Source organism: Oryctolagus cuniculus, chromosome 5 (genome assembly GCF_964237555.1).
Source record: "Oryctolagus cuniculus chromosome 5, mOryCun1.1, whole genome shotgun sequence".
Taxonomy (NCBI): Eukaryota; Metazoa; Chordata; class Mammalia; order Lagomorpha; family Leporidae; genus Oryctolagus; species Oryctolagus cuniculus.
In genome coordinates this window covers 13,434,257-13,458,667 of record NC_091436.1, presented here as the reverse complement: position 1 = coordinate 13,458,667, position 24,411 = coordinate 13,434,257, and the positions used below count along the sequence as shown (strand labels likewise).

General features: G+C 41.1%; 1 protein-coding gene across 10 annotated transcripts in view; it reads right to left on the bottom strand.

Moving 5' to 3' along the window:
* Positions 1-24,411, bottom strand: part of IPCEF1 (interaction protein for cytohesin exchange factors 1) — a 242,684-nt gene that overhangs the window by 98,275 nt on the left and 119,998 nt on the right. For 8 of the 10 annotated variants that reach the window (XM_008263713.4, XM_051854213.2, XM_051854210.2 and 5 more), the window contains exons 3-4: positions 16,005-16,109; positions 15,595-15,647 (exon numbers count right to left, since the gene is read on the bottom strand). In XM_008263713.4, coding sequence (XP_008261935.1) covers positions 15,595-15,618 — 24 coding nt within the window. In that variant the 5' untranslated portion in view covers positions 15,619-15,647; positions 16,005-16,109. Of the gene's footprint in view, positions 1-15,101; positions 15,185-15,594; positions 15,648-16,004; positions 16,110-24,411 lie in introns of all 10 variants that reach the window. The other 2 variants (XM_051854215.2, XM_051854216.2) reach the window with 1 other exon arrangement.

Here is a 24,411-nt window from a genome sequence, read left to right as displayed (position 1 = left end):
CTGAAGCCAGCATCCAAGAGAGTCTCCCTCACAGGTGCAAGGGCTCAAGGACTTGGGCCATCTTCCACTGCTTTCCCAGGCCACAGCAGAGAGCTGGATAGAAGTGGAACCGCCAGGACACAAACTGGAATGCTGACACTGCAGGCAGCAGGTGGCTTTACCCGCTACGCCACAGTGCCTGCCCCCTTGGCTGGATTCTTAAACTTAGGTTAAGATGAGAAATGGGAATACAAAGCATGATTATACCAGTACTGCAACAGAGGGAGCACTGGCTCCAAGAAAGGGCCATAATCAGCCTATTTAAGGATGAAGAACTTAATTGTTGAGTCCACCATGCTCTGTCCTCCTAAAGGAAAGTATTACTGTCCAAAGTGTCTTTGTGTCCAGAAACAGACTGAATATGATAGAAATAACAAATTACAGGGAGTTTTGGTTTCATTTGACATACATGAATTTGAAACCTGCACTGGTTTATACTGCAAAATGAAAACAATCTTTGAGAACTTTAGAGAGTCTGAGACACATTTTACCTTCACAACAGGAAGTGGAACCCGCAAACTAGTCAGTTTCTAAAGATCTTAATGTGGTTTTTTCTCACTAGGTAAGTAAAAAAAAAAAAATCGAGCAAGCACCAGCTGGGCATTTTATGAGACTGTTTTTCAAAGAATAATTATCACTTGTTATCATTACAAATATTCAGAGCCTCATAAGGTATTTTCTGATACTATTTTCTTCAAGTTTGGATGTTGTAGTTAAAACTGAAGAATTATTCTAAAAACCTGAATTTGTCCTAACTTAGGAGAAAGATTTTTCTTTGAAAATATGTGTTCGTTTTTATTGAAGAAGTATACTCTTCTTTTGATTCTTTAAGATGGCTCAAAAATGTCATCTGGGGGCCACACTGTGGCATGGCAGGGTAAGCAGAATCCTACACTGGTGCCAGTTCCAGTCCCAGCTATTCCACTTCTGATCCAGCTCCCTGTGAATGTGCCTGAGAAAGCAGCGGAAGATGGCCATGTGTCTGCCCTGCACCCATGTGGGAGACCTGGAAGAAGCTCCTGGCTCCTGGTTCCACCCGGCCCAGCCCTGGCTGTTGCAGCCAGCTAGGGAGTGAACTAGCAGATGGAAGACCTTTCTCTCTCTCTCTGCCCCTGCCTCTCCTTCCCTGTATCTCCACCTTTCAAATAAACTAAAAGAAAAAAAAAAACTTCATTTGGCCACTAATCACTAGAAAATACATAGAAATACACAAAGGAGCCAGTATAAAATATAAAAAGTAATCTCCTTTGATAATGAATGATAAAAATAACCCCCAAGGTTATGGGTAAATTATATTAATGTCTAATTCATAGAGTAGTTGTTAAACATTACAGACACGACTTACTCTATGTTGTTCAAGGGAGCTTCAAAAAGTTCCTGAGAAACAGTTGTCAATAAAAAATTCAGCATAGGTTGCAAAATTTTTGCACCAAGTTTATTTATTGTTTAATTCCAGTTTTCTGTGAAATTTTCGAAGTCATTCATATTCAAGTTCACAGTAAGACAGGTTGTCATTAAATTGAATTTCACAGTGATGTTGGCCATTAATAAAAATGGTATAAAGATCTGCTGGTCAGCACGCTCTCTGCTTGCAGGAGACCGGATTTGTAGCATTTGCCTCTTTCTGTAGCACAACTTCTCATGTTTCTCACGTTCTTGATAGCTTCAAGCTAACACTGCTTTAACAAAGCCACAGCAATGTCTGATGATTTTGGAGACAAGCCAGCCTAGCACAGCACTAGAGCTGTTCAGGAAGCTTCTCTACAAACACCTGATGTCTCCACAAACATCCTCCCCTTCCTGGAAAACTCGGCTTTATAAAGGGAATTGTAAAACTTGCAGTTGGTAAAATTTTACCTGTGAAAATACATGGACAGCTTGTGTAATTTTTCAGTCTAACCACTTCAAGTAATAATAAATTAACATGAAATGAAAATCTCTAGTGGCAAATGGAGGCAGGTAATAGACATTGTAACAGATACAGTAACAAAAGCAAGGGCAGCTAAGAAACATGGGTAAACCTTGCAAGCACAGTGGTCAGCATTGTGGCTCAGTGTTAAGCCACTGCCTGTGAAGTTAGAATCCCATTTGAGTGCTGGTTTGAGCCCCAGGTGCTCCACTTCTGATGGAGCTCCCTGATAACGTGCCTGGGAAAGCAGCAGAATACGGCCCAATTTCTTGGGCCTCTGCTATCCACACAGGAAACCCACATGAAGTTCCAGGATTCTGGCTTCAGCCTGGCCTAGCCCCAGCCATTGTGGCCATTTGGGGAGTGAAGCAATGTGTAGAAGACCTTTCGTTTTCTCTCTCTCTCCCTTTCTCTATAACTCTTTACAATAAATAAATAAACAAACAAATCTTAAAAAATAAAAGCTTACACACATATCACGTTAACCATGCACCAGGTACTGCTCCTAATCTTTTCAGATCTCTGCATTGAGTTTCCACAGATATCTTTAATTTATATGCTATTATCATCTCCATTTTACAGAAGCGAATACTAAAGCAAATAGAGGTTGTATATTTTAACCAAAGTCACAAAAGTGAAAGGTTTAATGCAAATAGTCATTTCAAGAAGAAGACCCAGGACCCACATTGTGGCATAGCAGGTAAAGTGGTTGTCTGTGATGCTGGCATTCCACATGCATGCTGGTTCAAGTCCCAGCTACTCTACTTCTGATCCAGCTCTCTACTAATATGCCTGGGAAAGCAGCAGAAGATGGCTCAAGTGCTTGGACCCTTGCACCCACATGGGAGATCTGGAGGAAGCTCCTGGCTCCTGGCTTTGGCCTGGCCCAGCCCCAGTCATTGTGGCCATTTGGGAAGTGAACTAGAAGATGGAATACATATCTGTGTCTCTCCCTCTCTCTCTCTGTAACTCTGCCTTTCAAATAAATGAAAATAAATCTTTTTTTTTTTTTTTTTTTTTTTTTTTTTTTTTTTTTTTTTTGACAGGCAGAGTGGACAGTGAGAGAGAGAGACAGAGAGAGAAAGGTCTTCCTTTGCCGCTGGTTCACCCTCCAATGGCCGCCGCTGCAGCCGGCGCACCGCGCTGATCTGATGGCAGGAGCCAGGAGCCAGGTGCTTTTCCTGGTCTCCCATGGGGTGCAGGGCCCAAGCACCTGGGCCATCCTCCACTGCACTCCCTGGCCATAGCAGAGAGCTGGCCTGGAAGAGGGGCAACCGGGACAGAATCCGGCGCCCCAACCGGGACTAGAACCCGGTGTGCCGGCGCCGCAAGGTGGAGGATTAGCCTATTGAGCCACGGCGCCGGCTCGAAAATAAATCTTAAAAAAAAAAAAAAAAAAAAAAAAAAAACAAGACCCTCAGAGTACTACAATCTTAATGGATTTTCTTTTATTGTTGCTAATTTATAAAGAAGTAGGGCGGGGAAGTAAGTGCTAGTGTAGGAGAGAAGCTGATGCCATGGTTTTTTCTACCTAGAAGTGAATCAGAAGAAGAAACAAAGGAAGATGGGCTGGGAAAAATGGGAGGAAGGAAGAGAGTGGAGATAAGGAGCTGAAGAAGAGCAGAAAGGAGAGATGGGTGCGGGACTGGAGGAAGAGGAAGATTAAAACCAAATGGAGAAAGCAAAGGAATACCAAGTGCCAGGAGTGATTCAAAAGTTTCCAAGGCTGGCTCACTAGGCTAATCCTCCGCCTTGCGGCGCCGGCACACCGGGTTCTAGTCCCGGTCGGGGCGCTGGATTCTGTCCCGGTTGCCCCTCTTCCAGGCCAGCTCTCTGCTGTGGCCTGGGAGTGCAGTGGAGGATGGCCCAGGTGCTTGGGCCCTGCACCCCATGGGAGACCAGGAAAAGCACCTGGCTCCTGGCTCCTGCCATCAGATCAGCGCGGTGCGCCGGCCGCAGTGCGCTGGCCGCGGCGGCCATTGGAGGGTGAACCAACGGCAAAGGAAGACCTTTCTCTCTGTCTCTCTCTCTCACTGTCCACTCTGCCTGTCAAAAAAAAAAAAAAAAAAGTTTCCAGCTTACACAACTGAATAAGTGACTTAGCAATATAGGTAGAGAAGTCAGTTTGAAATAAACCTGTACTGGTTCGGTGGGAAACACGAGTTTGATGTGTGTGTGAAGCACTCAAGGAGCTGACGTCTGGCAGCCCCTTCCCTACCCACACAATACAGTGGGTCACTGATGGACAGTTCCAACCAAACCACTATTGGGCAGGTCATCACTGACCTTCACCACCCAGTGATTGACAGTTCTAAGCAATCTTTGGTTTGACAGCCACTGCTGATCTGCCAGGGGACAGCTGCTATTGGTGCATATGACAGCCTGGCCTGGTCTGCATAACAAGTCCCCTCCTGTTCACCATCCAAACTTCCTTCCCTTCCTGTGTGTAACCCAAGTCTCCCTTTCTGTGCCCCGTGGAGGCGTGTCTCCCATGCATGTAGCGGAACCACAAGTTCCACAATGCTGTGACCTTGGAAGCCGTGCTAGCTTCCATCATAGCCATCACGGCTGCAGGATAGGTTCCACCATGGCCTTTAGGTCTTCATGACATCATTATAATTACCATGGTGTAGCGGGGGCACTTCCACTCCCATCATGCTTCTGACAGTCACATGACACTTTCAACACTACCTGAAAAGGACACAGAAATGGGCAATGCTCAAACCCTGCCCCCAACTCCATCCCGTTAATGAATATTCAATTGAGTTCCACCAGGGACATCATGCCCTGTGCCTCTGGAATGTATAGAAGGCCTAATCTTGTTGAGCCGGACTTTTTTCCTTTGTCAGGGGTTTTTCCCTTTGTTGAGAGCAAACAGGACACTGAGTGATTTTCCTGGGTGAAGGGTTATCTTTGCTGTCTTTTTGAGTTTTTGGCTGCACATTCCTGCACTACTTGGTTCTTGAGTTTGCACTTTTTTTGCTCTGAATGAATCCTGCTTTTCCATGCATCTTTAGGCCTCCACCTTGGAATTCTTTCATGCATGGAGAGAGGAACCTGCAATGAGCCTGGCTGGGAGTCCCCCAGCCAACAGCATGGGGACTTGGAGAAAATCTGGAATAAAGTTACAAAATGGTGAATCATCAGTGTATAGATAGCAGTAGACTTGAACTTGGATAAGATCACCTTGAGGACAAATAGAACGAAGTCTTGAAGTCAGTACGTGAAGGAAGAGCAACTGGTGTCAGACAGCAAAAGAGGAGCCTGGCAAGGAGACTGAACAGGCAAAGCCAGAGAAACAATCCAGAAAACAAAGGGAGGGAGCCAAGAGAAATGTGGATCCAAACCAGAAAATACTGCTGGCATGAGAAAAAAAAAAAAAAAAAAAGTGCACCAGAGATCATTAGAGCTATTGGCAAAAACAGCTTTGTTCATTGTTATGTGGGGCTGGGAGACGCCAGTAGGTTTGGAAACAAACAGGAATTGAAGAAATAGACACAGCAATGCATATGATTCTCAGGAGAATCTTTACTGAAAGGGAGGCATGATAGCAGCAGGAGGCATGGTGCCAAAGGACAGAGCGTGCCACGTGCTGCCTCCAACACCAAGCTCTGCACTTAAAATCTCTATTTCAGCAAGAGACCACGACATAAAGGAGTTAATACTGCATCACCAGCCTCAACTATAGTCATAATCTGACTCATTGTGTATACATTTCTTTTTTTCATTTTTTGCGATGTTTTAAAGGAATAAGATATAAATATATTTTATGTCTCTGAATGCCTTCTCTTTCATTTCTCTTTGATACTCCCCAGGTTAAGCTAACCTAAAGGGAATGCTCATCAACCCCATGCACTTTCAGTGGCCATAAATAATATTTTAACAATACTCTATATAATAATATTAATATAGACAATTGATTTTCAATATTGTGGTTTTGAGCATTTATGTTGATGCATGTAATTCTAGTTCATTTCGATGGTGTATAGTATTACAATTAATAAAAATGCAATTTATTCATTCATTCTCATATTGATATGCATTTAAGTTCTTTACCATTTTCCACTAAGACTATAATATTGCCTTTAGCAACTCTGGATAACTAATGTTGTGCATATATGCGGGTATTTCTCTGGACTAAGTATTTATCTGAGAGTAGAATTGCATGGTGATAGGATATGTGCATCTTCAAGTATTTGATATTCCCAAACTGCTCCCAGAGTGTCCTATTTATAGTCTCTCCTGAAATATATACAATTTTTAGCTCTCTACTACCAGGAATGTATTTTTTGATTCTTGCCTCAGTTTCAGAATTTCCCTAAACCTCCTTCTACCAATTTCTTTTTTTTCTTTTGTAATTTCTGCTCTTGATTTATTATTCTTGTTTTTTTACATTTCTTTAAACTTACTGTTATTCCTTTTCTACTTCCTAGAAATGATGCTTACTTCATTTATGTTTATTCTTTGTTCTTAATATATTGAAAGCTATAAAGTTACCTCCGAACTCTGCCTACATCATCCTGTTTTTCATTCTCATTTTAACATTTCTAGTTATTCAAATATTTGTAAATTTCTTAACATGAAATATTTTATTAATTTTTTTCTTTTTGATTTCTAAATTTTGCTCAGAAAACATGATCTACATAACACCAATTTCTTACAATGTATTAGCATTTATTTATGACTTATTACATAGTCAAATCTTGTAAATATTCTACAGAAACCTTAATCAAAGTTGCTAATTTTGGTTTCCAATGTTTATGTACATATTTCTACTTAATTTTTGTTGTTGAAATTATAACTTTGTTAATATTTCTATCATTTTATTTACAACATTTCTGTGTTAGTTTTTGTTATTTCTTAGAAGCAACATATAGATTTTGATATTTTAAATAAATTAAGATTACTTGTGCCCTTATATCTGTGAGTTTAGACTATTTACATTAATTATTTTTATTTTTTCAGTTTATATTCACTTTTTTCCCTTTCCTTTGCTTAAATGTTGCCTCTTTAATGTTAAATTTAGCATTTGTAAACACAACGTGGATATAACACATGTATCAGTACATTTTAACTTCTGCTTAAATGCTTACTCTCCTGTTATTACAATCTATATTTACATTTTTGCACTGAAAATATAAAGAATAGTATTCATTACTCATAAATTTATTGTGATCCAATTGCTTTATCAAAATCATGAATCATAAGTTTATTGACATATTTTGCCAGTTTCTGCTATAATGTTTGTTTAATTTATCACATATATTTCCACAGGAGTCACTTCCTTTTAAAGATTTATGTATTTATTTGAAAATCCGAGTTACAGAGAGAGAGAGGGAGAGACAGAGAGTGAGGTATCTTCCATCTGTTGGTTCACTCCCCAAATGGCCACAACGACCAGGATGGGGCAAGATCAAAGCCAGGAACTTCTTCCAGGTCTCCCACAAGGGCTCAGGGACTTTGGCCACCTTCTGCTGCTTTTTCTAGGCCATTTAGCAGGGAGCGGGACCTAAAGTAGACCAGTGAGAACATGAACCGGTGCCCATAAGGAATGCCAGCACCATAGGCAGCGGCTTTACCTGCTGCAATACAATTCAGGCCCTGGGACTCTTTTTTTTTTTTTTTAAGGATTTATTTATGTATTTATTTGAAAGTTAGAGTTACACAGAGAGAGAAGGAGAGGCAGAGGCAGAGAGAGAGGTCTTCCATCTGCTGGTTCACTCCCCAATTGGGCGCAATGGCCAAGCTGCATCAATCCGAAGCCAGGAGCCAGTGGCTTCTTCTGGGTCTCCCACGTGGGTGCAGGGGCCCAAGGGTTTGAGCCATCCCCCACTGCCCTCCCAGGTCATAGCAGAGAGCTGGATTGGAAATGGAGAAGCCAGGACTCGATCAGGCGCCCACATGGGATGCCGGCACTGCAGGCGGCTGCCCTACTTGCTACACCACAGCACCAGCCCCTCATTATTATTTTTTAAGATTTATTTACTTGAAAAGCAAAGTTACAGAGAGGCAGAAGCAGAAAGAGGGAGAGAGAAAGAGATACTCCATCTGCTGTTTCACTCCCCCAGATGGCCACAACAGCCAGGGCTGGACCAGGCTGAAGACAGGAGCCAGGTACCTCGTCTGGGTCTCCCACATGGGTTCAAGGATCCAAGCCCTTGAGCCATCCTCCACTGTCTTCCCAGGCACATTAGCAGAGAGCTGGACCTGAAGTGGAGCAGCCAGGACTCAAACCAGCATCCACGTGGGATGCCAACACCACAGGCAACAGCCCTGGGACTCAAATTTTATACTAGAGTACCTCTTTTCCTTTTTTTTTTTTTTTTTTTTTTTTTTTTTTTTTGACAGGCAGAGTGGACAGTGAGAGAGAGAGACAGAGAGAAAGGTCTTCCTTTGCCGTTGGTTCACCTTCCAATGGTCGCCGCGGCCGGCGCACAGCGCTGATCCGATGGCAGGAGCCAGGAGCCAGGTGCTTTTCCTGGTCTCCCATGGGGTGCAGGGCCCAGGCACCTGGGCCATCCTCCACTGCACTCCCTGGCCACAGCAGAGGGCTGGCCTGGAAGAGGGGCAACCGGGACAGAATCCGGGGCCCCGACCGGGACTAGAACCCGGTGTGCCGGCGCCGCTAGGCGGAGGATTAGCCTAGTGAGCCGCGGCGCCGGCCCTCTTTTCCTTTTAATGAGGGTCTGTAGGTAGAAAATTTTTAGTCTGTGTATATATTGTAATGCATTTTGCCCCAATATTAAATTACAGTTGAGTATAAAATTATTTTCACATGGCACTTTGAATAATGTGATCATTTGTCTTCTAATGTCTATTGCACCAGGGAGATTTTTGTTATCAATCTGTCATTCATTGAATAGAATCTCTTTCTACTCTTTTAAGGCATTTTCATCATTCCTGGTACTCTCCAGTTTTTCTACAGTATGCCTGTCTGGTTATGAACTTCAGTCTTCAGAGTAAACTTTGATTAGATAATTTGCATCTTTTCTGAAGCATGAAAAATTAACAGAGATCTTCAAATACTGAATTTTCTTTATCATTTTTCTCATTTTCTTCTTTTGAGACTAGAGATGAATGTTTTCTGTTGTATCTCAGTCCCTTTACCTTAATTTTTAAGTCTTTTTATCTCTCTGTCACTTGTGTCTTATATAAACTTGCAAAACTGATTCTGTTACTAATATTTTTGAGAGTGTCCAGTGTTTAATGTATGCTCTCATGATCATTCTATTTCAAGAAATATATTTTTTGTTAATATTTCAAATTTTTTCAAAACTCACTTACACTTTTCCATTTGTGACCTATTTTCTTCCAAAAATTTATAAAAAGATTCTTTGGACATCATAGTTAAATTTTCATCAGATTTTGTAGAGTAAATGAGGAAGTTATCTTCTAATCTTTCATTCTATGCCATATTTTTCTCACCAGTACTTCTTAATGTATTTTGGAATTTGTCTTAATTTCAGTTGCTATAGCAACATATGATACATCAGGTGTATTAAGCAACAAATAATTTATTCTCACAGTACTGGGGCCTGGGAAGCCTAGTTAAAGAGCTGAGAAATCTGGTAACTGGTGAGGGCTCTCTTCCTCTCTGTAGATGGCCATGGTTCACTGTGCCTTCACCCGACCAATGAAAAAACCATTCCTCTGTGTCTCCTCTTGGAAGGGCACAGATCCCATTCATCAGGGGCTTTATCCTCCCAAAGGCCCCACCTCCTAGGACTATCACACTGGGATGTGGGACTTTAATGTACAAATTGAGGTAAGGGTTTCAGACATTCAGTCCATAACAGAACTTAAGTTTACACAATTGCAAGTGGAAGGGTTTTATATCATTTCTTACTCCTGCTCTCTGACCCTATGCTTTCTCTCTCTCTCTCCTCTCTCTCTCCTCTCTCACTTCTCTCTCCTCCCCTGGCCACCCTCTTCCCTACCCCCTTTTCTTCCTTCACCTCCTCGTTTTCCTTCTTCTCTGAGCTTGCAACCCCTTCTTTAGCAATTTGGAGGTTGTCTCTCCTCGGTGCAGTGCCGGTCCAGTGATCACATCCTGAGGTAATTGTAGAGAATCTTGACTGTCCAATCATCCATCTAGCTGGTGACCTGGGTTGCTTCCTGATTGTGAGCCATGTCTGTTTTTCCTTCCTCTCTGGGTTCCTAGTTGTCTACATGTGAAACCTCAGGAAGTGGTTGAGCAACCATTTTCTCTTTTTATCTTTGAACTTTTCACAAATGGGGGAGCCCCCAATTACCCTTGTCACACAGAAGTGAACCTAGCTCACCCAGTGTTCAGTGGAGCATTTTTTACCACCACCTTAACCTGTAGCAGGAGAAAAACTACTTCCCACTTACAAATCAGGCGCTGTCTGGCCCATGGCTTTGGTCATGCTTGCTGCTTTGCCATTTCTGATCCACGGAGAGAGTTGCCATGTTTTTAAGCTTTTTGGTTTTCGATATTTTTCTAAGTTTATCATTGCTATATGTTTGAAGAAGATTGGAGGGTCCAAGTGTATACTCATGAAATTATCCTTGAATGGAAGTCAGTTATCTCACTCACAATATTTTACCTTAAAATCACAATCTTAATGACAAGCTAGTCCCTTCTTATACTGGTATCAGTATACCACCAAAACCTACCTCCTCTCCTGGTACCTTAAACTTTATTTTGCAGAAATAGCAGTTTTAATACCCTCATGCTTTTAAGTATGTTGTTTCCTTCTACCATTCTTCTGCTGGTTAATGGTTCATCTTCCCAGTCAAATTACTCCTCTACCATGAAGTCATCCCTGACTTCAGAATACGGTTTGCTCTTATAATGGTCTCACATTCCCCCAATGTCATTTACCTGTATTCACTGTAATAACTGGTTTATGTTACTTCCTAAAGATCTTCATGATGAGTACTATTTCTATTCTCCCTTTTACAGATGAGGGACTTCAGTTTGGTGTGGTTAACCCAGAGATCATGCACAATTAGTAGCAAAGCCAAGACCAGGACCCAGTCCAATAATACTCCCGGTCTATTGTTTATCTGCATGGTACTCTGCTTCTTCCGTCTTCTATATTCCCACAATGCTTTGCGGATTGCTTCCACAATGGATATCATAACTTAGCTGCTTATTTTTCTTTGTGGTGCATATACTGTAGTAACACTATCCACCCACTGGCTCAACCCAGAACCAATGAGTAATCTCATATCAACCCTTCCCCCAGCCCACACATTTACTCAGTCACCATGCCTGTCCGGGTTACTTCCTAATGATTCTCAAAACTTTCTTCCCTCTCATCTCCATGATTGCTGCTTTAGATCTTAATCAGTTCTCTCATATACAATGACCATTTCATTCCTGATATCCCTGTTTATAATGTACATGCAGCACACCACTGGACAATTAGACTTCACCTTAGAATATGTCCATGACTGGCCAAAACCCCAAAATAGAATTGCTGTTCTTGAGCCTGCTATGCCCTTAAAATCTAGGGCTTAGCCCCATATTGAACACACAATGAGCACTCAAAAAATATATAATGAAAAGACTGTGTCTTCTATCAGTTTTTACCTCCTATAATACCTTCCCATGTGTCTATCTCAGCATGGAGATTTGGATACATATCTAGAAAACTAACTACTGCTTGATTATTTACAGATACAAAGTACCTCTCCCTAGTAAATAATACTAGCAACATGAAGTTGTTCCAATAGGTTTCTCATCCCAAAAGTGGTAGAGAAAACCCCCTGGGATAGACTGACATTAAACTTGAACTCTGTGGAAAATTGGCTGTTGGTATTTTCTAGAAGATACAATGGACTTTTGCTAAACAAATCTCTAGTTTTGCCTAAAATACTGTTTCCTTAAAACCCTCAATACCTTTCTCCAGTATCATGTTTCAACTTCACCATACCAATACTGAGATCTGGATCTCAAGAAATAGAGAATGCATGGGGCAGAGGTGGCAAAAGGACAGGAGTTTGCAGGGGTAGCTAATAAGCCCTCCTACTCCTCAGAGCCTCTTCCCCAGAAGACAATCATCTCTTCCACTGGAGATGTGTTAGACATGTGCACACAGCTTTAGCAGTTATTTCAACTTGGGGCGATGATCACGTAACCCAAAAACAAGCTGCCAAAATTTCAGCTGCTTTCAGTTGATCAGAAATGTGACAAACTCCTCACTTTTTCCTTATGTGCTACAACATGCCTGAAGTTCACACCATGAGCACAGAGATGGAGAGAGGGGTAGAATGAGTTATAAGGGGGCAGATTTGGGGTCTGAGCTATTCACTGGATATGGTCACAGAAAGAACAGGCCATAGGTGTTTGGTGAGTCATGAACGCTGAACTTTCTTGTGAGACCAACACAGGAAGTTCCAGTTTGCTCTTAGATCTTCCCATAGATGAGAGTCCACACAGCAGCAATGAACTTCACTACGGTGCCAGAAGGAATTGGTCATTCACACTCACTGACCTTTTCCTCCTCAGCATGGAAACTGAGCGCAGGAACCGCGACCGAGAGGCATAAACTTTTTAGTTTCCAGAACAGCTTTTCACGTGACATTCTCTAGTCTGGCAGTATTTAATCAAGAAATTATATCTAGAGGAATTCCTCCTAAAGCACTGTGGTAAAGCCTTGATCTGAGATAATTCTGACATTTCTTCCCCAAAGGAACCATCCCTGAAATCCAGAGGATTTAGAAGTTTTGTATAAAATAATTATATATAATATTAAAAGAGAATATCCATTGCCCTCTTGTGAGACCTGTCATCCTTAAAAGAAGCATGTTTTCCTTTATTAGCCAAAACATTTTACTAAAATCTAACACTAGAAAATTTTCTAATTAGACTTTAAAGAGCAATATTTGCTATATTTACTTATTTATTTTTTAATTTTTATTTGTTTATTCATTTGTTTATTTTAATGTGAAACTAATGATAAAAACAAACTAAACAAAGTGACTTAACACATCATATTTTGTCACCACTGTAATGCATTGCATGAGAATTTATCAACTTCAAGGACTAAATAAACAGATCCTTGGAGATGTTTAAGTTTTACACCAAATCTAATGTCTATGCTGAAAATTTTCCAACAAACTGTGACCCAGGTCCTGAAAGGGGTTACATTAATTCTTTCTTTCAGGTCACAATCTATAAATTGTGTATTTTGTTTATTGCACCGTTACTCGGTGCCACAGACCAGAGACTTGACGGTAACTAAGCTCCCACACAGCTTCCAGTCAAATATGGAAAATAGACAAAGAAGGCTAACAAGATCTGCACGAGGGTCCATCAGAACCTCAAAGGAGAAATTCATGCTGTCCAGAACTTGGGAGTCAGGGGGCAGGTATTCCGTGGATGAATAAGATCAAAAAGACAAAGCCCTGAGTCACACAGCATTGGATACAGTGATGCAGGTACAACCCAGTGTGCACCAACCTCAGAGAGTAGGGGTCAACCACTACAAGAGTGACAAAGTCACCTCTGCCAGGGCCTTGTGAGTTACCCTTGTGCAGTTTGTCTGAAGGCCACTGGGAAGCTACTGAACTGATGGAAGCTGTAGAGTAGCAGAGACTTCCATTTAAGACGACTCAGTGTTGTGGAGCTTGTAGATTAGAGTGGGACAGATGCAGAGGAAAGATCCCCAGGAGAAGCAGGAAGGAGCAAGCATTGTGACTGTGAAAGATGGAAATATTTAAGAAACCAAACCAAAATTCTTGAGCTAATATTTTGGGTTCTACCTGATATTTAACTTTGAAAACTCTATCATTTTATTTAAGAGAGATAAAAGAATTCTACTGAGCATAAAGCAGCTCTACTAAAGACAGCAGTGCTGCTCAAATACAAACAGAGTATAAACATAATAAAATGTCAAATATTTGTGATTCAGTTCTAAATTCCGAGCTGTTTTATCAGCACCATTTATCATACCAACTGCAATGACAATTATCAGGCTAGAACCAATGAAAATGCCTTAAAAGTAGCTTCCTTCTAGGGACCAGTGTCCTGTGTGAGAAGTTGGACCACCCGCAGTGCTGGCATCCCACGGGGGCATCAGTTCCACCACTGGCTGTTTCATTTGTGATCCAGCTCCATGCGGATGTGCCTGGGAAAGCAGCAGAAGATGGCCCAAGTGCTTGGGTACCTACACCAATATGGGAAACCCAGTTGGGGCTTCTGTCTCCTGGCTATGGCCTGGCCCAGCCTCAGCCATTGTAATTATTTGGGGAGTGAATGAGCAGATAGAGAACTCTGTGACTCTCTCTTCCCACCCTCAACTCTGTCTTTCAAATGAGTAAAGTAAATCTTTAAAGAAAATCTTCTTTCTGATGAGATGCTAAACTTGTCTTCTTGCCCAAGCCCCAAGCGCAGGGTACAGCACAGACAGCTCAGTAAATATCAGTTTAGTGGAAATGAAGTGTAATTTGGGATGTGACTAGGTCAGAGGTGTCAAACCCATGGGAACACACTACAAGGCATACAATTAGATCTCCTGTGCTTTGTTTTACTTAGAGAACAAATGACAGCAGAAAATTGAGCTCATTTTCTGAATGGAAAGATGAAACAGGGTAATCACTGAAAAGCAGCTGGAAGATGCGCAGACCTATCACCCAGACGCTGACAGTACACAAGGACAGCCTGGCTGGTTGAGTCTAGGAGCAGAGCACAGCCCCTGGGATGACAAAGGTTGAAAACATCCAGAGTTGCTACCAGGAGAACACTTTTTCTATCAGTGCTACTGCAACCTGCTTGATACCCATTTTCTAATTGATTTCGGGAAACCGTTGTCCACGTTCCAGATTTGGCAGGAAGTCTGTGTTCTATTCTCTGCTCACATTGCTTCTGGTCCTGCTTTAAGATCTACTCCAAGAATTTTGTCCTTTGCAACCATCATGAAGTCTTAGATTTGCCAAACGTGCATGCTGTAGAGCCCCACATGGCTGTACATCCCCTTCCATTAGAAATGCCACGTTACTAATACTGGTTGTGACTCAAGTTGCACATGTTGATTCCCAAATTTTGCTTGACTTGACCCTCAACTAAATGACACTGGGATTATGAGGTCCAAGGGCAAACAGAAAATAAGAAAAGTGACCGAATTTTATATGCTAAAAAATTCTAAATTAAAAAAAAAAAACTAATTACTACATCATGAGGTACCTCTTTCACTGCTGTGGGAAGTAGAAGGAAGGGACCTAAAGTCTTGCTTGGGGAAGAAAGCAGGTGCAAATAAGTTTCTTTGTCTAATAGAGAAAACATGCTAACTCAGTTTACTTACCAGTCTTAGGCAAACTTATGGTCATAAAATTGTTTTAAATCAAACCCACAATTTCAACAAAATTATTAATGGAATTCTTCCTATAGAGATCACACTAGTACTATAGTCGGCATCTTTATAAGTCATAGGGATAATTATGCACAGTACATTAAAATGGTCATGTTTCTTAATAAAATAAAGCTCCAGAGGTCTTAAATTCCTGCTGACCATAAAGTCCTTGAAACCTGACAACAGCTTCACTTGATTCTAATATGGCTAATGAAATAGAGGACAATAAATAAATAGGCAGCAAAGAAAAAAATGAACTTGTCCATTATTCTTCTGTGTTGTCCACCTAATAATATCTAAAACCCAGGGGTTTCAAAGGGTACTTACAAGAGCATTGCTGTCAGAAGCCATGTATGTGATCAGATTGGTAGAAATCAAAGCTAGAAGAGAAAAAAGATTTCCCACTACATGTAAGATTAAAGTGTTCAGAAAAACATGAATCTCTGGGCAAGGAGAAAGAATACATCTATGGTATTTGATCAATTTCACAATAAAAATAATGCATAAAATGGTTTTCTTGCAGAACTTAAAAAGCCAACTGTTAAAACTTAAATCCGTAAGATAAACCAGAATTTCATTGCACATCTGTCAGTATTCTTTCAAGTCTACAAATAAGACCTGCACATGATTTACCCAGTTAACATTACAGTATACACATATTTTTTGGAGAAATTAAAGCACTACCTTTTTCATAACAAACAATGCAATGAAAGATGAGGAAGCATTTGCTCCATTACCTGTTATTGAACTTCAAAGATGTAACAAACTCCCCAGTATCAGAACTCCCAACTCTAATACCAAGATGAGCCCCTTTTGATGTGTGGTACTTTGTAGTGGATTACCTGAAAAACAAGACATGCTGAGGCTTCAACTAAAGCAACTAAAGTGAAAACAAAAGAAAACCCCTCATGTTTTCTTACTTTGAAAAGCAAAACTCCTGTTAAAGATAGCCAAGCCACAGAAAGTCTCTGCAGAAGAGAGAACTTTTCAATTCTTTCCAGCAACACCACCAATACAAGACCAGCCCTACTTGACTTTTTTTCTTATACTAAGGTCTCCAAATTTTGGAGAATCAATATCTGTTTCTTACATCATAAATTCCATGAATAAGACATTTATTTGTGAAATATAAGAGTAACACTATGATAAAAAAACTGATAAACAATTTTTAATTCATTATTTTAAAAAACCTAAAACCTAGATAAAATCAACTCAAACGCTGGAAAAAAACATCTGCAATATACCCTTAATATATAGCAATCTTAATTTAGAGGGTGCTTATACAAACTAGAAAGAAAATGAGCCAACTGATAGAAACATAACTGAAGAAAATTTCAAAAAATACAAATGACTAATGTTAATATCATTAACAATAAAATAAGCACAAAATAAAATTACATGACTCCACTTTTAATCTTCAACATTGACAATAAAAGAAATTCAGTGAAAGAAGCCACGTGTGATGAAGATAGAAGCATGTTGGAATGAAATCACTTCCCAAGAGCAACTCGTGACATAGCAGGTGAGATGCTCGTGTCTCATATCAGAGAAACTAAACTTGATACCCAGATCTGGCTCTTGACTCCAGCTCCCTGCTACTTAGACCCTGGGAGGCGGTGGCTATAACTCAAGTAATTGAGTCCCTGACACCTATGTGGCACCTCCAGTTGGATTCCTGACTCTTGCTTCAGGGATTGTGGGCATTTGGGAGTGAGCCAACAGACAGGATCTTGCTCTCTCACTGTCGCTCAAATAAATAAATATATTTTTAAAAAGAATAGTCTTGCATATTTGGGATGTCACCCTTCTTGGAGGACGATTTGTCAAGATGACAATGATAACAGTGGCATCTAACAGTTGCTGAGTCTTTACTATGTGCCATGAACTGTAATAAGTACTACCATGCCAAACACAAAAACATTTCATAATATATCTCTAATAAAAAGGTAAGTTTTATGTACACAGTGTTCTCATTCATTTTGTGTCATAGAAATATAAGTTTACATATAACCACACTCAGACATCAATGCTTTGAGGGGGTAAAAGTCTGAATATACTTTCCACAGAATGGATATGGTAATGTTTTGTGGAAGCCGGGATAACTGCTGGTTTATTTTTTATCCCCCTATATGTATGTGGTCTATAATAAGTACTTACAAGATATTCAGATAAAGTGCTGTAAATATTTTATTGTCTATTTATAGCAATGTATTTTTATTATCAATTGAGTGGATACATAATGAGCAAAATCACATTGAATACTGTGGTGGTTCTATGCAAAGAAGGAAATATTATAGAAGTTCAGAGTCAAAGGTTTGGATTGGACTAGACTGGATCTAAATTCTAATTTACAACCTACTTAACCGAATGATTTAGGGGACTCTGGACTCCTGTCTGTGAAATGATGATAGTAATTAGTATTTATTTTTAGGGTTGGATGAGATTTAAATCAAGAAATATCTTTAAAATGCTCATAGCAGCACTTAACATTTCACAAATTCCCCATAAATTATTTTATTCCTATAAAACATTTGCTCCTTACATATGCATTTGTTAAAGGTGGACCATGTGTACCTTTAAGTAATATGTAAATGCCATACTGTGAAAACATCCCCGACTCTACTCAGATGATGAACTGAACTGGCCCCTTCCTATGATATTACAATAGTTAAATTTATTGCTTTTATTAAGCAGTTGCTCTGGGCCTGGTGGATTGATAATATTCATGTATCATGCCACATAAGTGTCATAGTTACCTTATGATGATTACTCCCATTTCTTGGAGGAGAAAATTTAGAAGAGGAAGTTAGTAAACAGGCATGTCCAAATTCCAGCCAAGCTTCAGAACCAGTTCTCTTCACCACCATGGTGCTTTCCTGGCTCCCCTAATGTCTCCCTCGAACATAGTCCAAAGAGTGGGTAGGATTGTGGCACATTTAGGATTGTGGCTCTGTGGACATTTCTGTCTCCCCATTAGGAAACTAGGAACATGAGAGGCAGTGACCAGGACCCAGTCTTCTCTGTGGCCCGGTGCCTAGCCCAGGTGATTTTGATAAAATTATTTTTAAATCGATAGATCACATCCTCAGATGACTTTACTTCAGTAGAAAGCTGAATCCTTTTTTTATTCAGCCAAATTTCTATCTGGCAGCAGATGATGGAAGACAAAAGCAAAAATTCACTTCTAATTGTCCCTCCAAGCACTGGGTTTTGTTGCAAACGCAAGGCCCCAGCCATTGACATTAAGCCTCCCCTGGTTCCTGAGGAATCTTTCCTCCACACTCATTTCACCTGCTTTCACCCTGTCCATCTCTACTCTGTCCAGGCCAATTGCCACCACTCTAATCCAGGGAATTAGCAACTGCAAGAGCGTCCTAACTGATATCCCGGCTTTCACTCTGGCCCGAGTGATGTTTTCTTCGATTCACATATCATGGTTCCTCTCTTCCCTTAAATCCCTACAGTGGCCATTGGTCCTGAGATAAAACAATTGCATGAGTGTCTCCTATAAGGGAAGCTCTCCATCACCTCCTCACGTGGCCTCCATATCTCTCATTCTCCACGTCCCTGGCTGACTAGATTCCTTTTAACTCCTTAAACATGTTTCTCCCAATCTCAGAAGCTCTGTGCATGCTTTTCTCCAACAGCCCCTATGCAAGATGGTTTAGCTAACAATCCCATCTAACATTTCAACCCTCTGAGCAAATACCACTGATCAAGAAAAATCTCCCCTGATCCTTGTGAGAGATGAATCCTCTTTTAAACACTCATAGCACCTTTTCTTTTATTCATAGATGTTTTCATCATTGTAGTGAATGATCCATTCCTCAATTCATTCTTTAAAATCTTTTTAAAAAGTTTACTCACTTATTTGGAAGGCAGAGAGGTGGGGATGGAGAGAGAGAGAGAGAGAGAGAGAGAGAGGACTGATTTTATCCACTGGTTCATTGGCAATGGCCAGGGCTTGACCAGGTCTGAATTCCATCCAGGTCTCCCACATGGATGGTAGGGACACCAGTACTTGGATCATCATTTGCTGCTTTTCCAGGCACATTAGCTGGGAGCCTAATTGGAAGTAGAACAACTGGAACTTGAACCAGCAATTTAATATAGGATGCCAGCATTGCAAGCTATGAGTTCATCCACTGCTCCACATCACAAGCCCCAGGTTCTCTAATATCTGAAACCCCACTGTATCCCAACCCACCTGAGTGCAGATAATGTTGCCTCATTCACGTGCTTACTGCTGTATCCCCAGTCTTTGCATACAGGATGACTCAAGAGATACTTGTTGACTAAATGAATTAAAAGTGAAAAACTAAACCCACAAAGTATAGATGAGTTTCCATAAAGAAAATCTGTGAATAAGCAATTTTTGTTTTATGGAATATTGCCATTATGGATAGCCCATTAGAAACACCAGGATATGGAAATGAAATCATGTTGTCAGACTTCATCCAGTAGAGATTACATGGGTAAACATAGCACAAAATCATGGGCCACTGCTGTGGAATAGTAGGTTAAGCATCCATCTGTGGTGTCAGCAACCCATATAAGCACCAGTTCAAGTCCTTGCTGCTTTACTTCCAATCCACCACCCTGCTAATGGCCTGTGAAAACAGTGGAAGACGTCCCACATGCTTGGGCCCCTGCACCTGCATGGGAGACTCATAAGAAGCATCCTGTCCAGCTCTAATGTTGCAGTCATTTGGGGAGTAAACCAGCAGATGGAAGACCTCTCTGTCTTCCCCTCTCTCTGTCTGTAACTCTGCCTCTCAAGTAGATAAATAAATCTTTTGAAAAAAAAAATAGCACAAAATCACTGTCAGGGTTGGGGCATGGGATGGGAGAGACCTGAGGATGGATATACTTTTTGTGCAAGCTATTTTGTGTGCTTAGCTAATGATTTTGGAGTCTTGGAATTTATTTCTTGATGTATTTTACATATATAAAATCTAATGTCTTATCAAAATGATAAAAAGTTAATTTGGGGCTGAATAATATTCAAAATCATATACGTTCAGCTCTTGTTTCTTCTCTTTTATTCAAAGCAGAAGGTCACAATCAGGAAGAATTAGAAAGTGAAATGGTGGTCAAGGCGTCTCATGTAAATGCCTTTGCTTATTGTCTGTATGTTGAAAATTGATCCAGGGGCCCACTGCTGGGGTATAGGGGGTAAAACCTCTGCTTGCAGTGCCAGCATCCCCTATGGGTACCAGTTTGAGTCCAGCTGCTCTACTTCTGATCCAACTCTCCACTGTGGCCTGGGAAAGCAGCAGAAGATGGCCCAAGTCCTTGGGCCCCTGCACTCACATGGGAGACCTAGAAGAAGCTCCTGTCTCCTAGCTTTGGATCAGCCTAGCTCCAGCCGTTATGGCCATTTGGGGAGTATACCAGCGGATGGAACACCTCCCTCTCTCTGCCTCTGCCTCTCTGTAACTCTGACTTTCAAATAAAAAAAAAAGAAAATTGATCCAGGTAACTATATGATAGGGCATATGTATACATATGTTGATAAGCCAAATAAGCAGCTTCCTGGTTTTGATGAAAATATATTTAAAGCACACAATAAGATCACCTCATGAAAAATTAACGATGCTGGCAAAGTTTCTAAGACGTTGCAATTTTTTAGTATTCACAACCTTCTGAGATTTTCAGTTTAAGAAAGGTACATACAAGTAAAAGACTTAAAAGAAGGAAGAGCAGTTATTTGATTTACCTTGATAAGGAATTTTGGCCAGTATTATTTTTAACTGTAGAGGATTAGAAAGTTATGAGTTAATTTGTAGGTTTTAAATTTTCTAGTTGCTCTCATACAAGGCTCTGTAAAACAGAGGATAAATCTAGCTCATATTTAACATAGTTGGAAAGTCATTTCTACACAAAAATCATAACAAATTTCCAGCCTTTAAAACATTAAGCATGGTGTTCATTTTATTGCACCATTACGAAGATTTTAATGTCTATTAAGGAATAACCAAAACAGTCAGTTCTGACCTGTTACTCCTATAACATCCTTTAGTGATTTTTTTTCTTAGTTTTAAAAGAAAAATCAATTGTACTAGCCTTCTTTTCAACAGAATATTTTGCTTCATCTTGATACTCTTGGTTTATTTTCTGGTTTTAAAATTACATAGACTGGAGTCCATATTTCTGACCTAACTAACTTACCAAACAACTTCTAAATTGTTAGAATGCCCCCAACTTAATAGCATGCATTATTGTTTGCATCAGAAACACAAACAGGCCGGCGCTGCGGCTTAATAGGCTAATCCTCCGCCTGCGGTGCCAGCACACTGGGTTCTAGTCCTGGTCAGGACACTGGATTCTGTTCCGGTTGCCCCTCTTCCAGGCCAGCTCTCTGCTGTGGCCTGGGAGTGCAGTGGAGGATGGCCCAAGTCCTTGGGCCCTGCACCTGCATGGGAGACCAGGAGAAGCACCTGGCTCCTGGCTTCGGATCAGCGCGGTGCGCCGGCTGCAGCGCACCGGCCGCAGCGGCCATTGGAGGGTGAACCAACGGTAGAGGAAGACATTTCTCTGACTCTCTCTCACTGTCCACTCTGCCTGTCCAAAAAAAAAAAAAAAAAAAGGAACACAAACAGAAAGATTCTTCATTAGTACATATTAAAGAAAATCTCTTCTTTGAAATTAACTTTATTATTCATTTGATAATAAAATTTGTTTTCCACTTTTTAGTTGCAGAGCTTTTTACAAACATCTTTTATTTTACTTTATTTCACAAACTTAAAGTTTGTGAAACTATCTGGCTATATTGCATGTTGTGAGGTTTTAAAGAATTGTTCTTTAAAGAAGATAACTAAAGTATGACTGAGAAAACAATTCTCTTAACCTCTGTAACAAGGACCCAACGATCACTGGAAGACCCTGCCAGGGAACTCAACCAACCTTGAAGTGTGAAAGCTATTTTATTGGATGAAATCCGTTATCACACTTACTCAAACCCTTTAGTTGCATACTAATTCCTGCAGGAAGAACAGCTTTGTATTACAAAGGTGTTTCTAGGTGATTATGCCCATTCTAGGTAGTTGCTACCACTTATTGAGCATGTGTTGTGTTTCCTGTATGATTTCCTTTAATTTTCACAGAACTCCTACGAGTCACTTAGGATTTATAGACAGTCCAGCAACACGGGCAAACAATGTGCCTTATTCTGAATCTAGAAACCAGAGCTGAAGAAGCAAACAGGAAAGACTGGCGCCTCTTGGAGCAGAAGTTGCCATCATCAAGGAGCGAGTAATCCATGTGGCAACAAATGTGCTCTCTTCACCTGCCACAGGAGCTGTGGATAAGCTCGCATCTCTGCTAAGGGAAGCCCATCACAGCAACACCATGAAAGCAGAAGAGAAAATTGATCTTTGCCCCTACTTAAAAAGAAAGGGACATGAAATACCCAGTAGTTTTGCCAATTAGTAGAGACCTGTCTCATCAAGGGGGAGCAGGAGAGGAGTAAACAACATGCCAGATGTTGTCCCCAGTAGTGTGTGCACAGAGATGCAGTGTGGAGAGGGTGGTCTGGGGTCGCTACTTTCTACAGGGAATTTATGAAGGAGGAAATGGCACTATCTTATTTCAATTTTTCTTCTTTTTAATTTAAGCTCTACCACCCTGATTCCAGCACATTTTCTACTTGCTTTTAAAAAAATGCATTCTTTCTCTTTCATTTGCTTTTCCTTTGTTGTTCTCTATTCTACCCATTTGCTGCATTTATTTTCTGCCGTCTCTCCACTGAGACGATGAATTGACAGATGGTTTCAAGAACTACAGCTTTTTTAAAGCAGAGAAATGATGATGCTTAAAATTACTTTATTCTCAACACCATTGAAATGCTGTAACATCATCTGAGGACATTGGCAGGCTCCTTCCTTCCTCTCCCTTCGAGCATCCCACATAAGCTGTCACTCCTGACAGTCAAGGCTCAGACACAGAATTCACAAATCTAAAGAAGAGAATAACCTTCTCTCAGATGATGGTGTCAATCTTTGCTCCCAGAAGACCATTTTAGCATAGTAATAACCAGGTGGCAAACTGAAAGTGATGGGAAAAAATATTTTTTTACCCCCCTGGAAGAGCCTAACTAGAGGCAAATGGCTTTTGACCTTGCCCCTCTGTGTCTGTGAGAAAGAACCTCTGTAGGGGTCACCTGTCCTCCCTGCCTCAGGAGCCTGTAGCTCCTGAGGTCTCAGTCTTCACCCACAGCATACCCCCAGGCTGTGGCAAGCTTGGACCTACCACCTGCTGCACCCCAGCTCTGGCACAGGGACAGGGTTGCTCTCAGTCAAGGCCCTCTGCCTTTACCAGCATGTGCAAGTGAGTAGATGCACAGAAAAGCACAAGAACCTATTTCTATGGAGTTGACTTTGTCCCACGGCTGCCTTAAGCTCCAGGACACTGCTTGGTGAGCACTGGTTCCTGCTGGCCCTCCAGAATAGTGCTGGCATACAGACTTTCTGTGGCTCGAGTTACTTAATAGGCAAGGCAAAGTACACAAGCTGCACCTCCACCCCAAACACACACACACGCAGAGAGAGAGAGAGAGAGAGAGAGAGACTTAGTGGCAACCCTTGTTCACCAACTCAGATAAAACTTATAATCTCAGCTGCATCTTTCTTTACCGACTCCAGATGCAAAGAATTTCGAGGATCCAGCCATTCTAATATCAAACTAGCTGGTGCAAGGGTTTAATTTTGAAACTCCAAGATGGCATTCAACAGTTTGTACCAGTTTGCACTAGTTCCGAGCTATAAGTCATGCAAGGAAAGGAAAAGCAGGCCCATAATGAGGCCAGAGGACACGCTGGTATCTCTGAGGCGAGATATTCAGCCCACTACAGCCTGTCCATGAGCACACCATGCTTCCCTCCAGGGTGGCCCCCAAATAACACCTGATTGCTAAGCTCACTCAACTCCAGCACTCTGAAGTGAGAGAGGATGCACCAGACAAGTATGGAGAACGATGGATAGCCCTCATCTTGCTAGAATTTGTGTCCCTAAATTTGTCCACTTGAACAACGACCCCATGTATTTCTCTATGGGAGATGATATGCTTTTTCTGCTCAATGACAGCCAGACAACGTGTGCAGTGCTCTGAGGAGCCAGTCACTTCAGTTGAGCCTTGCCAGACAAC